The following is a 24066-nucleotide window of genomic DNA, read 5'->3' as shown; positions in this document are numbered from 1 at the left end:
ACCTCATCTGCCCTGATGTCTTCTCAATCTATTAAGATGCATAAGCAACCTCTCTAATCTCCCAGAATTTTTTTTAAATTAATTAATTAATTAATTTTTGGGTCTTTGTTGCTGCCCGCGGGCTTTCTCTAATTGCAGCGAGTGAAGACTACTCTTTGTTGCAGTGCGCAGGCTTCTCATTGCGGTGGCTTCTCTTGTTGCGGAGCAGGGCTCTAGGCATGCGTGCTTCAGTAGTTGTGGCACACGGGCTCTAGAGAGCAGGCTCAGGAGTTGTGGCGCATGGGCTTAGTTGCTCCGCAGCATGTGGGATCTTCCCGGACCAGGGCTTGAACCCATGTCTTCTGCATTAGCAGGCGGATTCTTAACCACTGCGCCATCAGGGAAGCCCTAATCTCCCAGAATTTATTCTGCTTTCTTCTCTCACTATATTTTCCACACTGTCTTTTAACTTAGCTGCCCTAGGTTCTCTAAATTGTGACCATCTTGAAGACTGTGCCATGTCTTTTTCATCTTTGCATCCCTAATGTGTAACAGTGTCTGACATTTGTTAGCAACCAATAAAAGTCTACCAACTAAGTCATCTTTTTAGTTGATTAAACCATCGAAAAATCGAAACCCATGCTACTCAAAGTAGCTAGCCCATAAACTATTTTTTTATGATAAGGAGTTTGAGCTAGAATGTGTAAAAGAATGGCTTCCTTTGAGAAAGTCTTGCTATGAAAAAATGTCTAGCTGGGATTTCCCTGGTGGCACAGTGGTTAAGAAGCCACCTGCCAATGCAGGGGACATAGGTTCAATCCCTGGCCCGGAAAGATCCCACATGCCATGGGGCAACAAAGCCCATGCGCCACAACTACTGAGCTTGTGCTCTAGGGCCCAGGAGCCACAAATACTGAAGCCCACGTGCCCTAGAGCCTGCGCACTGCAACTACTGAGCCCACGCACCACAACTACTGAAGCATGCACACTCTAGGGCCCATGTGCCGCAACTACTGAGCCCACGTGCTGCAATTACTGAAGCCCACCTGCCTAGAGCCCATGCTCCGCAACAGGAGAAGCCACTGCAATGAGAAGCCCGTGCACCGCTACAAAGAGTAGCCCCCGCTTGCCACAACTAGAAAAAGCCTACGTGCGGCAACAAAGACCCAACGCAGCCAAAAAAAAAAAGTCTAGCTAAACTAAGTAGTGCTTTAGTGATACATCTGATTTACATTCTTGCCCCACTTTAAGCCAAACACTTGAAAGTTAGACAAAGACATTTTCATAAAGAAAAGATGCTGAGGAATGGATGGTTAAAATTAACTTCAGGGTCTTCATCCATTTTTATAATCATACATATATTTACAGATACCAAAAAAGATTAAAAATAAAGGCATCTATTTTCACTGGTAAAAAATATAAAATAAAATAAAGACACAGGGCACTTAAAAAAAATTTTTTAAAGCCAAGACGCATTTAAAAAAAAAACCTAATAAATTTTTAATTAGAATTTTTTCCTTTTTTTAAACAGGACAAGTAACAGATTACATCAAACTTCAGAACTTCTCAAATATCTAGTTATTATACACATTCCCATCTGTCTTGCAGGGAGGGATCTTGGTCGGCTTAACAGTTTCAGGTAAAATAAGCTGCATAAAAGTATATATTACAATAATAAATGTACAATGTTTACATGGAATATGTTTTAGAAGCAAGAAAAAGATGCATCTGCATCAAAAGGCGACCTCTTAAAATGCCACAACTATTTTTTACATTCACTCTTATAACAGGTCACAAGATGGGGTCACTAAGCACAGATAAATCACTGTGATGCACATAAAATACAGAAAGATTAGTTATTTTATATATTATATATATTTTTTCACACTTTAGCATCTGAGACATAAACTGAGAATTTAAAATTTATTCTCTTCAGATAACAAATCATTTTTTATTCTTCATAAACATGGTGCCCACAAAAGCACATAGGTAAGGCACAATAGGGTTTTCTGTTACAGAACAGTGTGCATCATGTTTACTTAACCAGAAAACGTGCATTAACTGTGCAAGTTCATGCTGCAAACCCAACACATATACAATTAAAAAAAAAAAAGAAAACTGAGCTTTAAACAAAATCAAAATTGGTACAATTCCAGCTGTTTCACATATTCATTTGGACTGACAATGACATATCAACATGTTATTTTTAAAAAGCCAATTGTTACATTACAAGTAAACTTTGCTCCGTAACTATTTTAATCTGAAATCATAAACAGTAATAAGGTAACTTCACTGAAACAAATACTGAGGCACAAAGCAACCATCACTCCTGCATTTACTATACTGCAAACTTTCATGACCCAAAATTGCAAGTATAATTTCTCAAATACACATTTTGCTGCAACAATGTGCCCTGCTTTAAACCTGACATACAACAGGGAAGCTAACATCTCATTAAATTATAAATAGATTGGGAAAATGACTTAATCCCAATGGTACTATGTCATAGCCCTAGTATTTATAATAAATACAGCTTTTCACAAAATACTTTTCCAATGTCTGCCAATTGCTTTTTTATTGCTCACATAAATTTGAATCCCTTACAACTGGTATCAGAACTTTCACACAATATCATACTCAGACATTTTTATATAAAACCTATAAAAGATATTTTAAACTTTTATCTAATACTTCCAGGTGTTTGGCTGTTTGATCTATATGATAGTACAGCCATATGTATATATGTGTGTGTATATATACACATATACACATACATATATATATACATACACACATATATACACATACATATATATATACATTAGATTATGAATAAAATAGGAAGCTTATTTTACTGCTTTAATGCAGATATCCTCACAAAACAAGACTACTTTCGCCATCACCAGCATTTATACATATATACAAAAGCCAGTTTAAGTACATGTACATCCACTTATACGTATATGTAACCACTAAACCCAGATTGATTTTCCCATATTCCAGCTATAGCAAATGAATCTCTTACAAGCAATAGAAACCTAAGATTAAATTGGGAAATTAACAGTTTTACCACATTAGCCTGTAAGGAACTATGTAGGTGACTGTATACAAAAATTCACAACATTAGTTTACAGGAAATTACGGAAATACAAGAAGCCTTTTCACCATGCTTTTGTGTGGTTATCCAAACACTTCTTGGTGCAAAATTAACAACCACCACATCTGAAAATGCTTAATAAGGTCAATGTTCCTCATGCAAAACTTTAAGTGCATTGGCTTAACTGAGCTCCAAAAACTGAATGAAACAATTATTCTATCTACTCAGCATTGCTGCTTCACTGCTAAGTCCCTTTGGAACCTTAAGATTTCTGGAACGTTCAAACAGATCTGTACTCAATAAAAATATTACATACAAAAAGCATTTAAAAAGGGAGACGAAGCCAAACAGGAATTTTCCTATTGTAAAGAACAGTCCTAGGAGTGGAAGAAAGTCTTTTCAGGAACCTCCTTGAGAATTGGCTAGGCCAGTCCGAAGACGAAGATGAGACATAGAGTTCATATGTTTATTTGATGGCTTCAAGGGAGTGTTGCAAGTAAGAGCTTGGGGAAAGCGATGGTGATATCTATCTAGTCGTAAATATTTTACTGTAACCAATTTCCCTGTTGTAAGATAAAAATAATATTTTAGATCTGTATGAATGTGCTTAATAGAAAACAAACTGTGGTAAAAGATATATGAACACAAAATAATCTAAAATTATTACTCTAAAAATGCTAACCTAAGATTCTTTAATTTAAAATCTGGTATAGTTTAACAGTAAACCATAATTTATCTTTTCAAAATGTTTGTCATACTCAAATTTCTTACCATCAAACCAAGAGCCATGCAATGCCTTAAAAGCTTTCCCAGCATATTCTGGAGACAGACATTTAACATATACACAACCCTGTGATATTTTTTAAAAAAATAAAAAGGGAAGAAAGAAAATAAATAGTCTTAGTTTAGTAGCAACAAATCCAAAACGTAGAATTCAATAGTAAAAGTTACTTTACCTCACGTGAATTTTTGTCTACTGCAATGTGAACAATGCCATCATTATCACTGCATTTTTCTAAAATTGCTTCTTGAATTGCCAAATGCCACTGATCCCCTATTTCCCTAAAAAATTAATGAAAACAAAAATCAACAGCCATCATCAAAAAGTCTGCAAATAATAAATGCTGAAGAGGGTGTAGAGGAAAAGGAACTCTGCTACACTGTTGGTGAGAATGTAAATTGGTACAGTCACTATAGAGAACAGTATGGAGGTTCCTTAAAAACTAAAAATAGAGTTACCACATAAAACTGTAATCCCATTCCTGGGCATGTATCAGGAGAAAACCATAATTCAAAAAGATACATGCATCCCAATATTCATCCAATATTCATAGCAGCACTATTAATAGCCAAGACATGGAAGCAACCTATGTCCATCGACAGATGAATGGATAAAGATGTTGTATAGATACATAAATGGAATATTACTCAGCCATAAAAAAGAATGAAATAATGCCATTTGCAGCAACATGGATGGACCTAGAGATTATCATACTAAGTGAAGTAAACCAAACAGAGAAAGACAAATATCATATCATATTGCTTATATGTGGAATCTAAAAAAATGATACAAATGAACTTATTTACAAACAGAAAGAGACTCACAGACAAAGAAAACAGTTATGGTTGCCAAAGGGGAAAAGGGGGGAGGGATAAATTAGGATTTGGGGATTAATTTACACACACTATATACTTATACACATTATTTTATATATATAATGTATACATAAAATAAACATAAAATAGATGTAAAATAGATAAACAACAAGGATCTACTGCATAGCACAGGGAACTACACTCAATATTTTGTAATGACCTATAAGGGAAAACAATCTGAAAAGGAATATATATATACACACACATATATATGTATAACTGGATCACAGTGCTGTATACCTGAAACTAACATGGTATTGTAAATCAACTATACTTCAATAAAAAGAAATTTTTTTAAAGAATGAGCAAAAAAAAAAAAAAACACAAAAGGTCTGTTGTATAACCTAAATATATAAAACTTTTACTTTTCAGTCATACCTCAATACAGCTGGGGGAAAAAAGAAAAAAAATTAACAGCTATATTCCTACTCAGAAGAAGTCTTCTGTTTTTTACAATATATATACCCAACTAGAATGGGAATAGTTTAAAAACCATATAGTTAAAATTAACAGTATATAAATGCTTGTTACTAACAGTAGGTAGATTAAAAAATAATTAGCATTCAGAAGTCCCAGCCCTGCTCTCACTTTCCAGTCTAAGAATGCACATGCTGAGGCACTGAAGGATCTCTACTATAGCAGAATAAATGTGCTATCATTTTTACGTTTAAAATCCTACATACTTAAAGTCATTTCTCTTTTCTATCTAGACAAATGTTAATAAGCACTTTAATGAGTTACAGTAAACTTGTAAAAGTAAAGTATTATTTTTTAATGACATTTTCAAATTCCTAAACTTAAGGAAAATTCTTAGTATATAGTGTATTCTGAGCTTCTTTTTTTCCAAAATAATAGAAGCGTGAATATAGGACAAACATTTTGTACCTAAGTCACCTTGTACCTAAGTCACCTAAGTAAGGTGACATAAATCACCTTACTATTACGAAACAGCTCCCGCTACAGTAACACACATTTGTTTTTCTTGTGAGATATAGACGGTGGGTCCAAGGAAAAGGCTGTTACACTTCAAATTGTAAATCTTCATCTCAGGTAATAAAATACTGGACTGGCAGAGACTTCCTAAACCCTAAGGTATGAGGTAAGATTCCAAATAGAGGGATCACCACACCGTTAATTGTTTCTACCTCTGCAAAATGGAGGGAATGCGTGCGTGTGTGCGTGTGTGTGTGTGTGTGTACTGACAGTGCTTTGTCACATTTACAATTTTGCTGTCACTCATTTGGAATCTTACCATATCAACTATTTCTTGAAATAAATGAGCTATCAGATGGGACTTACGGGTATTTTATATGTAATACAATTTCTACTGTCAGCTTTTTTTAAAAAACAGAATTTGACTTGTCCTATCATTGGACAGATAAGTAGTCACCTCTAGGAAGCAAGTTCTAAAGATTATTACAGCTTATATGTGAAGTATTACGGATTCTAAGGCAATAACTTTTGACTGTGCTATTTTCTGGATGCATGTGTTGTTGTAATTACATAGACAGAAAAGTTTCTCAAACAGTAAATGGACAAGTCTTGTAGAGGGGAAGGTATGTACATTTTTGTAGAAAACTTTTTAAGAGTAGGATTTGGAAATTTTTAAATAGCAGATATTCTATCTATATTGCCTACTGAGGCAAAGAACGGTGGCAAACACGACTTATACATCTAATAAAGGGTATTGTTGTCTGTCATCATATCTGTCATTAATCTGACTCAAGCATTTATCTGCTGTGGGGATTCCCAGTGAATGCAGATTTATAAAAGTTTTACAAATCATTATACATCTGTGTCTTTTGGTGAAACCTTTGCTTGAAATTTAACAAAAAAGAAGAAATGAGAAAAACAGAACATCTCAGTAGTTAGAGATTCAGAAGTAGAAGATTCTTCTATTACAGACAGCATTATAAGAATATCATGCATTTTTCAGCCAAATATTCCAAATAAAAATTACATGTACCTTTCGTCATAATACTTACATAACTGGATCAAACATATTTCGAATCTTTAGACATGGCGTCAAACTATTTGGTGGTGAATTTCTTCTATCTAAATGAAACGCTATAAAAAACAAATGAGTTTTACTATTTTCCATTGTTCCATTTTGTTGAAAAGTATTCAGCCATTCAGTTTATTCAAAAAATATTCACTGCGTACTTTTATTATGAGCCAGACCCCTGGATCAAGGTGAATAAGACAGACACAGTCATTGTTCTCAAAGACTTTAGTTTAGTGGGGGAGACACACAGTCATTGTTCTCAAAGACTTTAGTTTAGTGGGGGAGACAGATGAAAAACAGTGTCACCCAAGAAATCATAATTGTGGTAAATCCTAAGAAAGAAGAGTACAGAAAGCTCTCAGTGTAACTGAAGCTAATCTGTGAATATCAGGTAACACTTCAAGGATAAAGTATAATTTATGCTGGGACCTAAAGAATAAATACAATATAAATAGGCAGAGTAAAGAGAGGTGTAAAGGACATCTCAAGCAAAGGTGACAGTTTGTACAAAGCCCAAGGCAAGAAGGAACTTGGTATATTTGAGTAACTAAAAGATAGTCACTGTGACTAGAGTGGGGACAATAGAAAGATAAACCTGAAGAAGGGGATGTTGGATTATGGAGGACCATGTAGGCCACATTAAAGCACTTAGACATTACCATAAAAGTGATGGGAAGCCACTCAAATGTTTTAAGGAGAGGAATAGTATGATAAGATCTCTTAAAATTATAAAATTTTTAAATAGAGTGTTATGTGGAGAATCAATTAGACAGAAGCAAAAGTGAATGCAAGGACACCAGTTAGGAGGTTATTATAGTTGTCTAAGAGGGAGATGATAGTAATGTGGATAAGACAGGCCAGCAATGCAGATGGAAATAACTGGACAGAATCAGGACATATTATGGAATAGATCTGACATGACTTGTTTAAAGACTGCACATGTGGGGGCTAAGGGAGAGATTAAGGATGACTCCCAGGTTTATGACAGAACCAACTGAGGAGGGGCAGGTATCATTAATTAGACAGGAACACTGGAGGAAAGGTCAGTTTGGAGAGAGAAGACATTAGGTTCATGCACATGTTGAATTTCCAGTGCTTCTTAGTAAAGAAGACAAGTATACAGCTGGGTATAAAAATCTGAAAACAAGAACAGAAGACTTAGTGCGAGATATAAATTTGAAAGTTATCAACATATATATAAAAAATGAAGTTGCAGTATAAGATCATCTGGGAAGACAGGGAGAATGATGAAAGATGGCCTGGAAAAGCCCCAACACCTAGAGGTCCAGGAAAATCTAGAAAAGAAGATTTAAGAAAGGGTAAGAGGTAGGATGAAAACCAGAAGAAAGTGGCAACCACAAAGCCAAAACAAGAAATTTCCAAGGCAGGCTCAATTGTTAATACTGTTCAGTAAAATAAGGACAGGAAAGAAAAATGTCCGCTGACTTTAGCAATATTGAAATCTGAGAGCTGTTTCCTTGAAATGATGGGGATGGAAAACAGATTGGAGTCAGCTGAAGAATAAATGGGAGGTGAAAAAGTAAAGACAGTGAGTAAATTGTTTAATGCTATTTGGCTATAAATAGGTAGACAGCTATAGGACAATGTATAGTGCACCAGTGTGTTTTAAAGATGAGACTATAGTATGTTTAAGTGCTGATGAAAAGATCCAAGAGAGGCAGGGATTTAAAACACAGTAAGGGAAGACACTTGAGAAGACCAGAGGAAATGGGATCCAGAGGGATCCTCTGAAGAGAAGGGCTCGGATCTTTGTTAAGTGAAACAGCTCCTCAATTGCAAGAGGAGGTGAGGATGAGTGTAGATTTTGGTAATTCTATGAATTTGGTGGTGGAAATTTGAGGCAGGTACAATCTGACTGTTTCTATTTGAGTCATCAGCTGAGAATTAGAAGACAGAGAAGAAGGGCAAAAGGTTTGAAAAGAGGGGAAGAAATATAAAATTGTCATTGAGTAGAGTAGGTAAGTGAAGTGACTAGTAAAAAATGGTAAGAATAAGAAAGGCAGGTAGCACTGAAGACCTAATTGAGGTTGATTAGTTATAAAGGTACCAGTCTAACAAGTTGCAGGATTTTCTCCTGCTATGCTCATCCATTTGCATATAGACAGGCACAGATAAACAGTTTCATCCTTGGTTGGAATATACCAGGGTAAGATGAAGGACAAGTGATGACATATGGGTACTAGCAAGAGAGTGATTGAAAAGATGGATCATGAAAACTAAGATGCACAGGAAAAGAAGTAAAGATAGGAGAAATGCTGAAGAACTAGAGAAAGTAGGTGCATTGAAGGATCAGATTCTGGAGTTCCCAAATACATAAAGCAGGAAAGTTGAAAGGATGAGTTTATGATAAAGACCAGAGCGTATCAATTAAAGATTTCAGAACTGTCAGTGATAAGAAACATCTGGAGTATAAATGTCTGAACAGTGCCTGATATGGGGTGGAGGAAGGGTCACTAGACGTGAAAATCTTTGCCAAATCTCAGATCAAGAAGGTTTGTGAACATCTAGTACCTTCCGAACTTCTCTACCAGTGTACAGATTCTGTTCTTAGATGACCTTTTAGCTGCAAACAATCTGACTTCCTTGAAATTCCAATAACGGCCTGGGCCAGCAGGGGATGCACCAGAGAAAACAGAAGTATTCATACCACCTTATCCTAGCCTAGACCCAAGTTTCCACAAAATAACATACCTGGGAGAAACTATCCCTGGCCAACTCTAGTCAGAAAGTAGTCCAAAAGATCAAATTGATTTTTAAGATATAAGCTTTATCTCCCTAACTAAACCCTAATTACCATGGCCATGTAAAGATACAGTAGTTATTGAATGATACATTTCAAGTACCTCAGGGACTACCTTTGGGTCCTTCAAATGAATGTTGTTTATACCAAACACTACATTTGTCAGAAGCATAAATAATTCTCTGGCTCCCCAGCAAACTGGTACTTTAAAATAACTTTAGGGGCTTCCCTGGTGGCGCACTGGTTAAGAATCCACCTGCCAGTGCAGGGTACACGGGTTAGAGCCCTGATCCGGGAAGATCCCACATGCCGCGGAGCAACTAAGCCCGTGCGCCACAACTACTGAGCCTGCGCTCTAGAGCCTGCGAGCCACAACTACTGAGCCCGTGTGCCACAACTACTAAAGCCTGCACACCTAAAGCCTGTGCTCCGCAGCAAGAGAAGCCACCACAATGAGAAGCCTGCGCACCGCAACAAGGAGTAGCCCCCCGCTCGCCACAACTAGAGAAAGCCTGTGCACAGCAACGAAGACCCAACGCAGCCAAAAATAAAATTAAATTTAAAAATTTTTAAATAAAAATAAATTAATTAAATAAAATACCTTTAGAGATACTAATGTTATCACTGAATTTATATTTAACTACTTTTTAGAAATTGAACTAAAAATTCAATAAGGCTGATTATTTAACAGTTACTTGGGAAAAGTATCATTAAATGACAACAGCTTGTAGTGGTAGTGAACTCAAAAGACTACCGTAATTACCAACCCTCCAGATATGTACCATTTATTTATTTGGCCATGCTGCATGGCTATGGGATCTCAGTTCCCTGACCAGGGATTGAAATCCAGTGAAAGCTCAGAATCCTAACCACTAGGCTACCAGGAACTCCCCAGACATGTACCTTTTAAACCACTGCATTTATAAGGGGAGAAACATTAAGCTTGTTAGTAAGTTAAACTATCTGTTCACATAAAAAACCATCAGAACCCTCTAGTATACGCCCATTTTTATACAGTACAACATTTGTGCTCAGATATATTTAAATGAAAGCAAACTTATTTTATGTATTAATCATTTTAAAAAGCTAGGTCAGAGTCATTTAGTTACATTTAAATAGACTATATATTTAATAGCATAAAAATGTAAGTAATATTAACACTAAATTCTCTCTGTATTAGAGCTACACGTTCTTAAATGAGGCAAAAAGATGTATAACTATCATTAAGAAAATTCCAACAACTTCTCATTATCAGCTTTTTGTAACAATTCTTCTTATGATGAAATTCTTAAAAGAGCTCAAGTCTTTCTTGCTATAAATCTAAAGACTTCCATTTTATCACTACAACCATCCAAAAATTGAATTGGTATACTTCAAGTAAATAGTTACCAAGTGTTCTATGTCAGAATTTTCTGCCTTCAGGCTAAAATTATCTCAGCCATTGCACCTTTTTTTCTATTTGCTAAGTAGCAGGTGTCTTACTTTACTCTCAATTCCTTTCTAGGTCCAGGAACAGGGCCCTAATCACTGTAACTGTTTATCAAAGACTGTCAAGAAAAGAGAGATTAAATTTACAATTCTTTACATGGCCCATTTAGAAATATGCAAATTAAGGTAGCTCAGTACTTGGCATATAGTTTCCAAACATTTAATACACTGAAACTTGGATAAAACACTTAATACGTAAAAAGTAGCTGGAGGGCTTCCCTGATGGCGCAGTGGTTGAGAATCCGCCTGCCAATGCAGGGGACATGGATTCGAGCCCTGATCCGGGAAGATCCCACATGCCACGGAGCAACTAAGTCCATGCACCACAGCTACTGGGCCTGCTATCTAGAGCCCGTGAGCCACAACTATTGAGCCCGCATGCTACAACTACTGAAACCCGCACATCTAGAGCCTATGCTCCGCAACAAGAGAAGCCACTGCAATGAGAAGCCCGTGCACCACAACGAAGAGTAGCCCCCGCTTGACACAACTAGAGAAAGCCCGCACGCAGCAACAAAGACCCAACACAGCCAAAAATAAATGAATGAATGAATTAATTAAAAATATAAAACTTCTAAAAATATATTAAAAAAAAGTAGCTGGAGATTTTAAAAATATTGTATTAATTCAGGTTGAGTTTTAACTACTACTATAACTGACCTTAAGTTGTATTTTATCATTTTTGCACAGTCTTTTCCTAGCTAAAGATAATGATAAAGTGAAAATAATAGTCTGAGGTTTTAAATCCTAGAGATTATAAAGTGTCCAATTTAACACACTTAAATAAATCATACCACTACTAATTTTTAAGAACAACATGGATTACCTAGTTGAAAATTGCCTTTGGATTCATCTTGAAAATCTCACTTATTTTAAATATCTTATTTTAAAATAAGACAACTATAATGATAAAAAAAAATTCATATGAACAAAAACAATGGCCTAGAACTTCAGATGCATACATGAGCAACAACTGTTAGCTCTATGATGAAATTAGGCTGAGACTCCACATGCATCATTATAAGGCACTAAGGTAATCAGATCTGACTGACAGCCTATGGTTTCAGAGGACCATTCTGCATGTACCCTAAAGCAAATAGTTTATGGTTTAGTGTCATTTTGGAAACATAAAAACTTTATTTTTATGCCACGATTATATAAACTATTATTCAAGCTCTTTGAAAGTGAAAATCAATTACAGAAAATCAGGAAGAGATTGGATTTTATTTTATTTCAATTTCAAAACAATTAACCTACCTTTCCCATATAGTCTATGTTTAGCAAGCATTGATAAATATGCTTTTTATCCAATAAGATTAAAAGAAACTCAACTCATTACTAGTTCTGAAATACAAATTAAACTAGCCATGAGATTTCTTTTTGCAAATAACCATTAAGATACAAAAAATTCAAATGAGGTAACAGTTATCACTTTGGATACGTAAGGCAACCAAACACCAAACCCTCTTATAAACTTACAAATACCTGTTTTTGCAACTATGCAAGCATTAAGAAAAATATGGAATGATACCCACAAAAGCTACTTGGCATGGGATATGCAGGTGGAAGACTCAATGAAAAAGAGAAAGGCAAGCAAAAATTGAAAAAAGAGCAGTTAAAAGTTATAATTCCACTTACACATGTTTTAAATACAAAACAAATTATGTCTTATTTGCATAATAAATCAGGGAAAAAGAATGCAGTTAGATCTTTAATATACTAAGTTGCTTTGGTAAGTGAAAGAGGGAAAAAAATCAAAGTAATGTCTCTAGAATTCTATCACAGTGAAGACAAACCATGTTGTTTATATTAGCAAGGAGAAAAGTGGGAGGACATGTAAGAAGCTAACACTCATTCCTTCTATGGGATGGAACTGGAAGGGAACTCTGCCTTCATACATCTTTCAGTTATACTATTTTACTTTAAACACGTAAGACTTTTGCATTTGAAAAAATTACATTTATATTTTTTTGTTGTTTAAAAATACATACCTTGACCTTGCCACACTTTAGAAGGTATTACTAATATTTTGTCACAGGATGCAGAAGGCTGGATCCACCGCCAAACTAGAAAATCTGCACCACCTATTCTTCGTGTTTCCGTGCGAACTCTAGACTCATTAGCAGCAAGGAAGTCAACAGCTCTATCCCAGACTTTCTTCATTTTTCTCCTATCATTTGAAGGAAAATGACAACTTTACTATCATCTTGGCTTGTCATCTTTTTCAAATATTAGTCATTGAAGGTAGTGGTTACTCTTAATGCGGGCTGTTCTTATCACTGCATATGGAGGAGTTTTTTCCAAAAAGATTTAGATGACTGAACCTCACCTCAGATTGACTATATTTGGAACAATGCACTGGTATTCCCCCTGCCCTGGCCGCCTCCCGCACAAAAGCTCCACTGGTGATTCTGATGTGTTGCTAGGGTAAGAATATTGCTTTAGAATGTGACATCATCTTTTATTTTCAAGAAGTTATTGCTTAATTCTTTTATTTAAAAAGCTTCATTAACAACAAAAGGAAGTATTTTAAAACATTATTAATAAAACATCTCTGGCTGTTCTCTGTCTCTGTTTCCTTATCAAGACAGAATTAAAGGAAATAAGGTAGAGACTGACAACAAAGAATCAAAAGTGTATATTTTGAAATCCAGTTGTCTATTATGCCACTCAAAATCAGGAAGATAATAGACGAAAATTTAGAAAAGAGTTTAAAGTACAAAAATAAAGCCTGTACAATAAAACAGGTCTAGTTGAGAAGGGTCACAACTCTCAGTGTAATTTTCATGACTGCAGAAGATACCAACATTCTGATTTACTTCAACTCATAATGTGTTGAACACACCTGTCGTGAGGCTGTATTAAGGAATTTCGCACATGGGGAATAGGCATGTAAGGCTGTAAATCTTTATTTTCCTGGCAAGCTTCATTATGACTTCGTAAAACATCTGAAAGTAAATCAAACAAATTTACAAATGAAGCAATCACTGGACATCATGTAGTTTATCACATAATGACTATTCTAGAAGTAGTTTAGATTTTTACAAATACTATACCTATAATCTTTACCACCATATCATACATCTGCCTTGTTTCTTCTTCCTCTTTTGTCCAGCGATATTTCATGTAACGCAGAACAACGCAAACCATCACTACACCTGCAATATTTATATATTGTTTTTAAAACTGTGGTCAATGGCATTCAATAATATTCACTGCAACTTGAAGTTATTTTGTCAGTTGTTAAATGTGGTATTAACAAAATAAAGCAAAAAAAAGCCATTTTGACAGTTTCTACAGTGACTATTTTAACTGCCATAATGGGATAATGGAATAAGCCTTCAAGACAGTGGTCTGAATTAGCTACATGATCAAATTACATAGAAAAATTTAATATTAAACATTTCCCAGAGTGTCACTTAATATCTCCAGAAAAACCATTTCTTCATTACGTTGACAACTGAACATTTAAATTCTATTATTTTTTTGAAAACAAAGTAACATAACTATGTTTCACAAACTTTTTTCTTTCAGCATTAAGCTACGAGAAAAGTGAGTCTTATGAGACTGTAAACAAACTACCTCTAACTTTAAGTAACCTGAATTATTTTTACAGGAATTGGGCAGAAAAAAGAAAAAAATATGAGTATCTCCTAAATTCTTGTTATGAATCAAAACAGTCACATAAAATCTAGGAATCTGAATGAAAATTTTAATTCATTTAATGGTATTTTTTAAATTAAAAATAATTTTAATTAAGTTAATTTCTAATATAGTATTTTAAAAATAAGCTTAATTTTTGTATCTTCCTGTTCTACTTCCTAAAGTAGATTTCTATCTATGCACTAAATTTGCTTTTTCTGTGACATTCACATGACAAAGTTTGATTCCCACCTCTCCTCACAGCACTGTTTTCTAAGCCCTTAGATTGATACGGACATTATAGAAACCCTCAATATTCTTATACCTTACTGAAGACTTCTGGATGCGATTTATAATGACAACTATCACAGAAGTATATTCTCAATCCTGGCATTTGGTGAAATACAGACACAAAAATTCTAGATTACACTGTATCTGCTTTCTCATCCTCACAACTTACCTAAGCATAACAACAATAACCTGTGGGTGACAGTAATAAAAGCACGTCGAAAACGACACCAGAAGGACATCTGTGGTCTTGTGGATTGCAAAAACTGTACATCAACTATATCTGTCAATTCTTCCTCAGGGCCATAGCCAACACACCTATTTAAAAATAATTAAGGGAGAGTTTAGAGTCAAAATCACTTCTTAGACTACAAAATGGACAAAGTGGAAACCAAATCCTTTACCTTATTCCAACATCTTTTCCATTTTCCAAAATCCACTGCAATGAGATGTTAAATGTATCTTCATATTCAGGACCTAAATCCTAATAAGAAAAATAGAGAAAATAACTAACTATTCTTTATAATTCATATCCACTTGTTATGTGTAAGTTGTCCTATAAATAACATACTTTATATAACACTTTAAACTATATAACATAATAAAAATATATTATTCATTACAGAAAAATGAAAGGAGAAAGAAGAAAAAAGTCACCATTTCCCCACCACCCTAAGATAACCACTGAACATTTTGCTATGTTTTCTTTTCATTTTTTTATTTACAGATTTAAAAAAATAGTAATTTTCTTTTCAAGTATCATTGTGATTAAGAGTAAATTAGTCCCCCCCCCTTTTTAATGGAACACTATCTGCAGATGAACAAATGACAATTATTCAGACTTGGATGTTTAACAGCTGTTTTCTCAACAAGTGAATGAAGTTAAGCCCATCAACTCCAGAAAAACAACTGATTGTGTTATCAATGACAAAATTCAAGTTTTCAAGTGAAAAGTAGAGTTTCAAAAAATGCTCATCCATTACTATGAGCCTAACAACTTCACAATACTTGAAAACCTTTGCAATAAGACTATGCTGTGATATTAACAAATGTGACTTTTGAGCATGGCATAATAAAATGTGTCAACATTTGGAAGATCTGCATAACCAGTGAACCAATATTTTCCAAATGAACAATCATCAGCTATAAAATCTTGCATGGGTAAAAGATCTATTCTAAGTGCAAAACAGACCAAAGGGCTTTAGTATGAAAAGTATGAGTACGAAAAGTTCGCTGACATAGCTTTAAATTCTACATTGCCGCTAATCTTTAAGAAACTACTACTTGTAGAGTTTTGGTATTGAAGAATATCTACAATTATTGGAATAGAGAATTAAAATACTTTTCCCCGTTTTGACTACGTATCTGTGTGAGGCTAGATTTTCTTGAGGTACTTCAACCAAAACAGCATCACAATGGATTAAATGAAGAAGCAGATATGAGAAGTTGGTTATTTTTAATTAAGATAGACATTAAAGAGATTTGCAAAAATATAAAACAATGCCACTTCTCACTAAATGTTTTTATTTTGGAAAATATAGTTATTTTCATAAAAATACAGTATTTATGTTAACGTAATAAATTCATTATTCTTATTTTAAATGAATAAGTAAATTTTTAAATGTTGTCTTAACTTTAACATGGCAAATGTATATCTAAATATAAATAAATACATATCTAGCCCACAAACAGATGTCATTTAGAATCATCAGTAATTTTAGGAGTGCAAAAAGTTTAAGAATTGCTGAGCATAAATGGATTATGAATTTTTTAAATCAAAATATTAAAAACAAAAGTGGTATTATATTACACATAGTTTTTCTACTTGCTTTATTCACAGAATGAGGTGGCATGAATGTCAATGTCAGTACACATGGAACAACCTCAATTTTTTCCAGCAATATTCCATTGTGTGGTTATTTTACACTAATCACCCCCTTATTAATGAACATGAAGTGTTTCCAATTTCAGTATACCAAATAATACTGTAAATAAACATCCTTGAAAATTGCTTCATTCAAAATATTTATTGAGGGCTCACTATGTGCCAGGTACTATTCTAGGACCTAGAGATGTAGCACTAGACAAAAAGCTGAAATTCCCTGTGCTCATGGAGCTTGCATTCTATTCAAAAATTATGTCTTTATGTACTTTTGGAAGTGCAAAAAATGAATTTCTAAAAGTAGAAATAAGAAATCACTTTTTAAAATCCCTTAAAAATGTTTATAAGGAATAGCTATTGAATTTTAACAACATATTCTTCAACAGCTTTGGAAATTACAAGGTTCTCATTTGATCAGTTTCCTTCCTAATATGAAACTGGCAGTTATTTTAATATATCAAATTTGAAAGTATAGTAAAGAATTTTATGAAGCAGAACTAATACTGCTAGGCGTCATTACTTATGTGTAACTACTACCAGGATTTTCAGATGCTGAAGATAACTACAGGCTATCTGTTATTTTTTTAAGTGTGATAATTTTGGCAATATTTATAAATATCAAAAAATTGTAGCCAATGTAAGTATTTAATTATTGAGAAATGGTTTATATGTGAGATCACTTCAGTGGGATATTATGAATTTAGAAATAATCATGATGACAGCTAAATAGCTATATGCTTTAAAAAGTAAAATACAACATTCAACTTATTTATAACTATAAAAGATATATACTCATTTGAGTAAGAACTAGAAAATAACGAAGAAAAAGTGAATTTTGTTTAATATTGCCCTAAGATGTTATGCGATTATACAAAACAATTTCAGGCAATTACTGTTTTAATTGTTATAAAATTAGAAATCACTTTGTATATAACTAAAAATCAAACAGAATGCACATTCACATACTCTAAAATTAGAGCAGATTCAAGCTTTGATAAAGGAACACCAACAGAACATACTTCTGGTTACACTGCATGGATCAGGATTAGATAAAGCACAAGTTATACAGGATTTTGAAAATCCATAAAGCGATATTAATATGGGTTATTAATATGGGAGCTGAAGACCTTGCGTTGATTCCTCTTTGTAATGTATTGGTTTTTAAAAATGATTTTGTACTCATTTAGTTTCTTTCAAAGACTTCATCCTTCAAAGACAAAGACATGATAGCACCCTTGAAAGATGTGGATATTTTTTAAAAAATCAATGAAATACATACATTGTATTTAACCTGTATTTACATATATGCTCTTCAGTTTGTATTAATACAGTATGCAGAATATTATGACATGTTTGCATTATTACACAGAACTTAGAAGGCTAGACTATAAACATATGTCAAAGAATGTAAAAACAAAGAAATTTCCAAGTTTACTAGTTATATAATTTAAATGTAAAAATTTTAGGAAGCTAAAAACTTTATAAACAAAATTACTACCTTCATTAATTATCCTTAAAAATGTATATAATGGTTCAAATTAACAAGGACACCTACTCTAATAAGTTATGTGGAGAACAAAGAGCTTAACACTTCTGGTTATAAAATACTAAGGACAGAAAAAGGCATCCGTTGTTATTTTTCCCATTTTCTGTTTTCCTTTCCTATGTTAATACCCCTGGATATCCAATGACTACCTGGAATACAATAGAACCATGGAATGTTCCTTTATGAATACAGATTTTCAAAAAACAAATGATAATTTATTTAAAACTTCATTAAAGATTAAAAGGGTGTTGAGTTCTTAAATAAGTTATTACTTCCACAAGTATTCTGCATAGTACTTAGAGTTCTACAGTATCATAAAATGGAATTTTTATAGACATAGAAGTTGAATTTTTTTCTGGCTTATGCTAATTAATAGCTCATGCTAACACTGTAGCATACACAGCATCTACCTGATTATAAGAGTCTGAAGTGTTTTACTGTTCACTTTTTGGAGCTACCTGGAAAGCTGTAAGGCAGGGGTAGGCCAACTTTTTTGTAAAGGGCCAGAGAGTAAATATTTTAAGCTTTGCAGCAGTATACACTTCTGGTCTCTGTCACTTTTTTTTTTAAGCAACCTTTAAAAATGTTGTAAAAACACAGCTAGCAGGCCATACCAAAAAATGGCTCACAGGCTGCAGTTTGCCAGCCCTCGAGGTAAGGCATTCCTGTATCATAAAACGCCCATTTTCTAATAACTGATGACAAAACTCAGGAGGAAACTAAGTTTTTAATTTTAAAATCAGGCCTACTATTAACATAATTGCTTATTACTAGTTACTTATAGGCAATAGTTCTGCTAATACACTGCTGATTGCTTCATAGAAATCTTTCTAAATTCAAAGCATGTTTTCCCAAATCTTTAACAAATCTATTTTAATATACTATATGTGTACACATACACACACACCCATGATTCCCAATTACAAATTTACTTATTTTCAAAATAACTAGCCAAAAATGTGTATTTAAAAACCTGTATCAGATGCTTCGAACTTGGATTACAAAGTACAAAAATAATACTGTTTCATGTAGAAGATTCCGTTCATTAAATAAAGTAACAAAACATTTGTAAGGAGGGAAAATGATACTGGTATAGGGAGAAGTCAAGCAAAGATTAAAAATCTATTGGATATAGTTCACAAATGGATAATTTACATGGTAATAATAGCTACGTGGCTTTCTAGTTAGTGAATATTCTGCTTAATTGTGAGATGATATACGCCATACATTAGATGTTACCTTTAAGTAAAATACGACACACAGAAATCAATAGTGAGTATGATTTAATTCTTGATGATTCAGTGGAAACTTGATCTTTCACCTCCAAGAATAACGGAAAGAACATTGTCCTTAGAATCAAAGAGGCCTGGAATCAGATCATGACTCCACTACTGAATAGCTATGTGTATAACCTTAAGCGGAAATAAGAGAAAATAAGTCATTTATGCAGATGAATATACTTTGATCAATTCTTCAGATTCTAAACCCTATTCAGGGTCAGTCCCTTGACCACTTAATAGATGAGGGTAGGGGCTATAAACCCAGGCCTTCCATCTAAGAGGTAGAACAATACAGTGAAAACAGCAAATACTTTGATTCTATTCACAGTTCCATCACTTACTAGCTGGAAGACCTAGTTATTAAACCTCTCTGAGCTTTAGTTTCTTAATAAAGTGGGTCTGATACCACCTACCTTTCCGGATCATTGTGAAATCAAAGGTAACATACAGAAAGTACTAAGATAAATTATACTTGAAATATTATAATTATTATGAAATGTATCCCTCACTCCATTTCTTAGAATACTTATTTTTCCACAAAGATACAATTTTATTAACAGTGATTAGCATTCCAAGCTAGTTCATAAAAAATCTATCCAGCCCATAATTTGGCACATTTGCAGCTATCTTCTTTCCTATTATATTCTTCACAAACCTTAAACATATTGGGTTAAAAATTAAACAGGTTTTGAAAGTGACCTAGGAAATGAACCACCATCCATTACATCATTCTATTGTTAAGTTATCATACAAAGCTCCCACCATTTAACTTAAAAGCAATCTATGTCTTTTCATGAAAATATAGTGCCATGTATTTCCTAAATGTTCCACCAGAGGGACCTCTTAACTTTACAAATCAAAACAAACAAGCTTTCAATCTCAAAAATGATGAATAAAAAGTTCAAGAAAAACACTGGAGAAGTAAGAAAAAGTGTTTAAGTTATTTAAATTAATTGTCACATTTATTTAAATTTCCTTTGAAGGAGAAAGTGGGAGCAATAAAATAAAAATAGAATGTAAAGAATCAAACTGAAGAAAAATTTTAAACATTTTTACTGAGGCTTATTCACTCATTTTACTCCATCAAACATTTACTAATACTGTGCTTAAAATGCACTAAAAGGGCTTCCCTGGTGGCGCAGTGGTTGAGAGTCCGCCTGCCGATGCAGGGGACACGGGTTCGTGCCCCGGTCTGGGAAGATCCCACATGCCGCGGAGCGGCTGGACCCGTGAGCCATGGCCGCTGAGCCTGTGCGTCCGGAGCCTGTGCGTCCGGAGCCTGTGCTCCGCAACGTGAGAGGCCCGTGTACCGCAAAAAAAAAAAAAAAAAAAAAAAAAAAAAAAAAAAATGCACTAGAAGTTGGGGAAAAAATTAGCTTATACCGTAGGAGTGCTACATATTCCCTGGCTCATTTACTCCTGAATGCAAAAGCTTAATTGTGTTGCAGGTGAAACCATAGTACAAATACATAAAAGGTACAATAGATCCCTCTCCACAAGCAGAAAGCCTACAATATATATATGGTCATCATTATTTGATACCAGCTTCGTAGTGGGGTTCTTCCATACTTATTCTAGAACTTGGGTAAAATAAAATATCAATTTTGGATAGACTGTGCTAAAATTATCATTAAAAATTAGAAAGTAATTTGGCAACATATATCAAAAGCATTAACAAAAGTTCTTTGAACAAGTAATTTCATTTCCAGGACTATTTCCTAAGGAAATGATCACAAAATCAAGTACTATAATGCAAAAATTAAGGTACTTTCATAAAACCACAAACCAGTACAATACAATCATGTAAAGAAATATTATCTAGTGATAAAAAGAAATAATTTTTAAAAACCTGAACAATGACATGGGAAAACACTAACAACTTAAAGGAAAAAATATGTAAATATTTACAATATGACATTTATAATATTTATAGTGATACTAATTTTGGGGAAAAAATATAAGACTAGAGAAACATGGACCAAAATGAGTGGCTAACCTTAGGTGGTGAATTTGAAATGCAATTTTCCTTTTATTTTCTGTATGAGTTAAATCATAAGCACGGGTTAATGTTATACTGAAAAAATAAGCATTATTAAAAACAGCACCTAAAAGCTTTTATCTAAACCTTAAAACTTTATTTTTTTGGAAAAAACCCTGTTTAATGCTTTTTTCCTTTTAGTAGCAGTCCAAACTGCATCTTTGGTGGTAACAAGCCATACCAGATTTCACAGCATTTGAAAAGCTAAAAATGGGACTCCAAAAAGAAAAGGTTAACACACACACACACACACACACACACACACACACACACACACACACACACACACACACACCCCTAAATGTATAAGAAGGATATTACCTACATAAAGTAACTTCACTTAACTAATTAAGAAATTAATCCAAAATCTCTTGTAAAAATATACATTAGAAATTCTACTGAATTAAAAAAAAAGGGCAAAACCCAATCTGAAACATAAAATAGTCCCAGAGAAAAGATATTAAAATCTTTTAAGACCAGAATTCTTTAGCATCACTTTTTTTTTTAAAACTCAATACAGGCAGTTCCCAACTAACTCATGCATGGGTGTATCCATTAACTCCTTTGCTGCCAGTCTTCAATCAAACTAATGTCTTGTACCCTACTGCTGCCTGGCTTAGACTCCAACTTGTCCCAACCCTGGTTCTGTGTCCTTCTTTTTACCTTATCCAATCAAATGGCTGGGGACGGGAAAGAGAGGCAGTTAATCATCCTTCCACACCAACCCGACTCTTCTTCAGCTCCAGCTTAACTACTGATCAAGCCCTATCCTGTTCCCAAGCCTTATCCCATCCAACCCTTTAGTCCTTCCTTCAAATACAATTCAGTAGACTTTAAGAGTCTTGAGGTTTGTCTGAAATAAATTAATCCTGCTCCAGGAATTTATGACCAATGATAACAGATATCTGTGCCATTACCTCTCTGAGAGATTCAACTGGGAAAAAAAAGAAGAGAAAGCAGGAGGGAATCACTGGTTGGGATCAGTTTTTCCCACTGCCAGAAGTAAAAACATGTTCAAATCATAATGAATGGCTTGCTGGCTTTGGATTCCCACATGCTATGCCCTTTTCCTGGAATATTTGATTCTATGTACCCTTTAGCCTACTCAATCCAATCCCTTCTTTGCCCCCACCCCCATAATATATCTAGCAATTTTTCCATTCCTTAAGACAAAGTCCCATAATCGTAAGCCCTTCTTATTTAGACCTTTTTGGATCCTAATCCTTTAGGTATCCAATCTATTAACTATTACGCTATCCACGAATTTGCCTGTCATCAGTGTTCTCATCTAGGTCAAAACTGAAAATGAAGAACAAGGTTGAGAGACAAATCCTGCAGCATGTTATTAGAAAACTCTCTTCAGAGTGACACGGGTTTAATTAGTTAGGAAACACACAAAAAAAGAAGTAAAATTTATTGGAAGTTATTATAATCATCAGGCACTGACCTAGGTACTTTGTATTCTCACAAGTCTCCCAACAACTCTGACAGGCATTATTAAGAACAGTCCCACTTTCACAGTGAGATACAGGTACAGAAACGTAAAGGGACTTTACCAAGACACACGGTTTCTATGTGCCAGTGCTAGAATTGGAATCAACATCAAATCTCCATCATATTATACTGTCTCAACATCTTTTAAGTATCTACATATAAGTTATGAATTAAGTTAAGAACTGAGTCCATATTTCTCTTTTTTGACGAGCATATCATGGCAGATTGTCACTAAAACCTCGCTGAAAGCCTTAGAACTATATACTACATTCTAAATTTAAAAAAAAAAAAAAAGAGGGGGTGGCGTCAGGAAGATGACAGAATAGGAAGCTCCAGACCCTCCTTCCCCCACAGAGACACAAATTCAATAATACCCCTTTGTAAGAAATCTAGAAACCGGTTAAGAGCCTCCTACACCCCAAGCATGTGCAAAACTAGCTGCATGAAGGTAGGAAAATTCATAACACTCACTCCACCGGAGCTCCTTCCCCTGGCATACCATAATGTGATCTGGAGAAAAGTCCCAACTCCTGGATTATCCTTGAGGAGGGAAAGAGAAGACTGGAACATATGCCCAATGTTCAGACTTTTCAGGGGCCGCCAGAGGGACTGGCTTCTGTCTTGCTTGAATCTTAGCACTAATAGGTAAGGGCACCAGGTTGGGGGTTGCCAAGAACAAAGGCAATGAACTAATACATACTCACTTGCCACTGCCCCTCCCTGCAGCTCAGTGCAGAAAAGTGGCAGAAAACCCCTAACTCCTGGTTTCTCCCCAAGGAGGGAAAGAGTTGGAACATGTGTCCAATGTTTCAGTTTCTCAGGGAGCTGCCCAAGGGACTGGTTTCTGTATCACTTGTTTCAGAGCACTGAGATCTGACATAGTCTAGATGCCTGGGGGTTGCTGAAAATA

The 24066-nt window shown here is 34.5% G+C and overlaps 1 protein-coding gene across 5 annotated transcripts in view; it reads right to left on the bottom strand.

Moving 5' to 3' along the window:
• The window catches only part of LEMD3 (LEM domain containing 3), an 85996-nt gene that overhangs the window by 18462 nt on the left and 43468 nt on the right, over positions 1 to 24066 (bottom strand). For 4 of the 5 annotated variants that reach the window (XR_010932471.1, XM_067697235.1, XM_067697236.1 and 1 more), the window contains exons 5-11: positions 15321 to 15400; positions 15089 to 15234; positions 14043 to 14144; positions 13832 to 13934; positions 12978 to 13156; positions 6718 to 6799; positions 4033 to 4138 (exon numbers count right to left, since the gene is read on the bottom strand). Coding sequence is in view for 4 of the 5 variants with exons in the window: in XM_067697235.1 (XP_067553336.1) it covers positions 4033 to 4138; positions 6718 to 6799; positions 12978 to 13156; positions 13832 to 13934; positions 14043 to 14144; positions 15089 to 15234; positions 15321 to 15400 (798 nt within the window). In the remaining variant the exon portion in view is untranslated. Of the gene's footprint in view, positions 1 to 1454; positions 3640 to 3847; positions 3927 to 4032; positions 4139 to 6717; positions 6800 to 12977; positions 13157 to 13831; positions 13935 to 14042; positions 14145 to 15088; positions 15235 to 15320; positions 15401 to 24066 lie in introns of those variants that run through there. The other variant, XM_067697234.1, reaches the window with a different exon arrangement.

The sequence above is a fragment of the Pseudorca crassidens genome, chromosome 11 (genome assembly GCF_039906515.1).
Source record: "Pseudorca crassidens isolate mPseCra1 chromosome 11, mPseCra1.hap1, whole genome shotgun sequence".
NCBI classification, from domain to species: domain Eukaryota; kingdom Metazoa; phylum Chordata; class Mammalia; order Artiodactyla; family Delphinidae; genus Pseudorca; species Pseudorca crassidens.
This window is presented reverse-complemented; position numbering and strand designations above follow the sequence as displayed.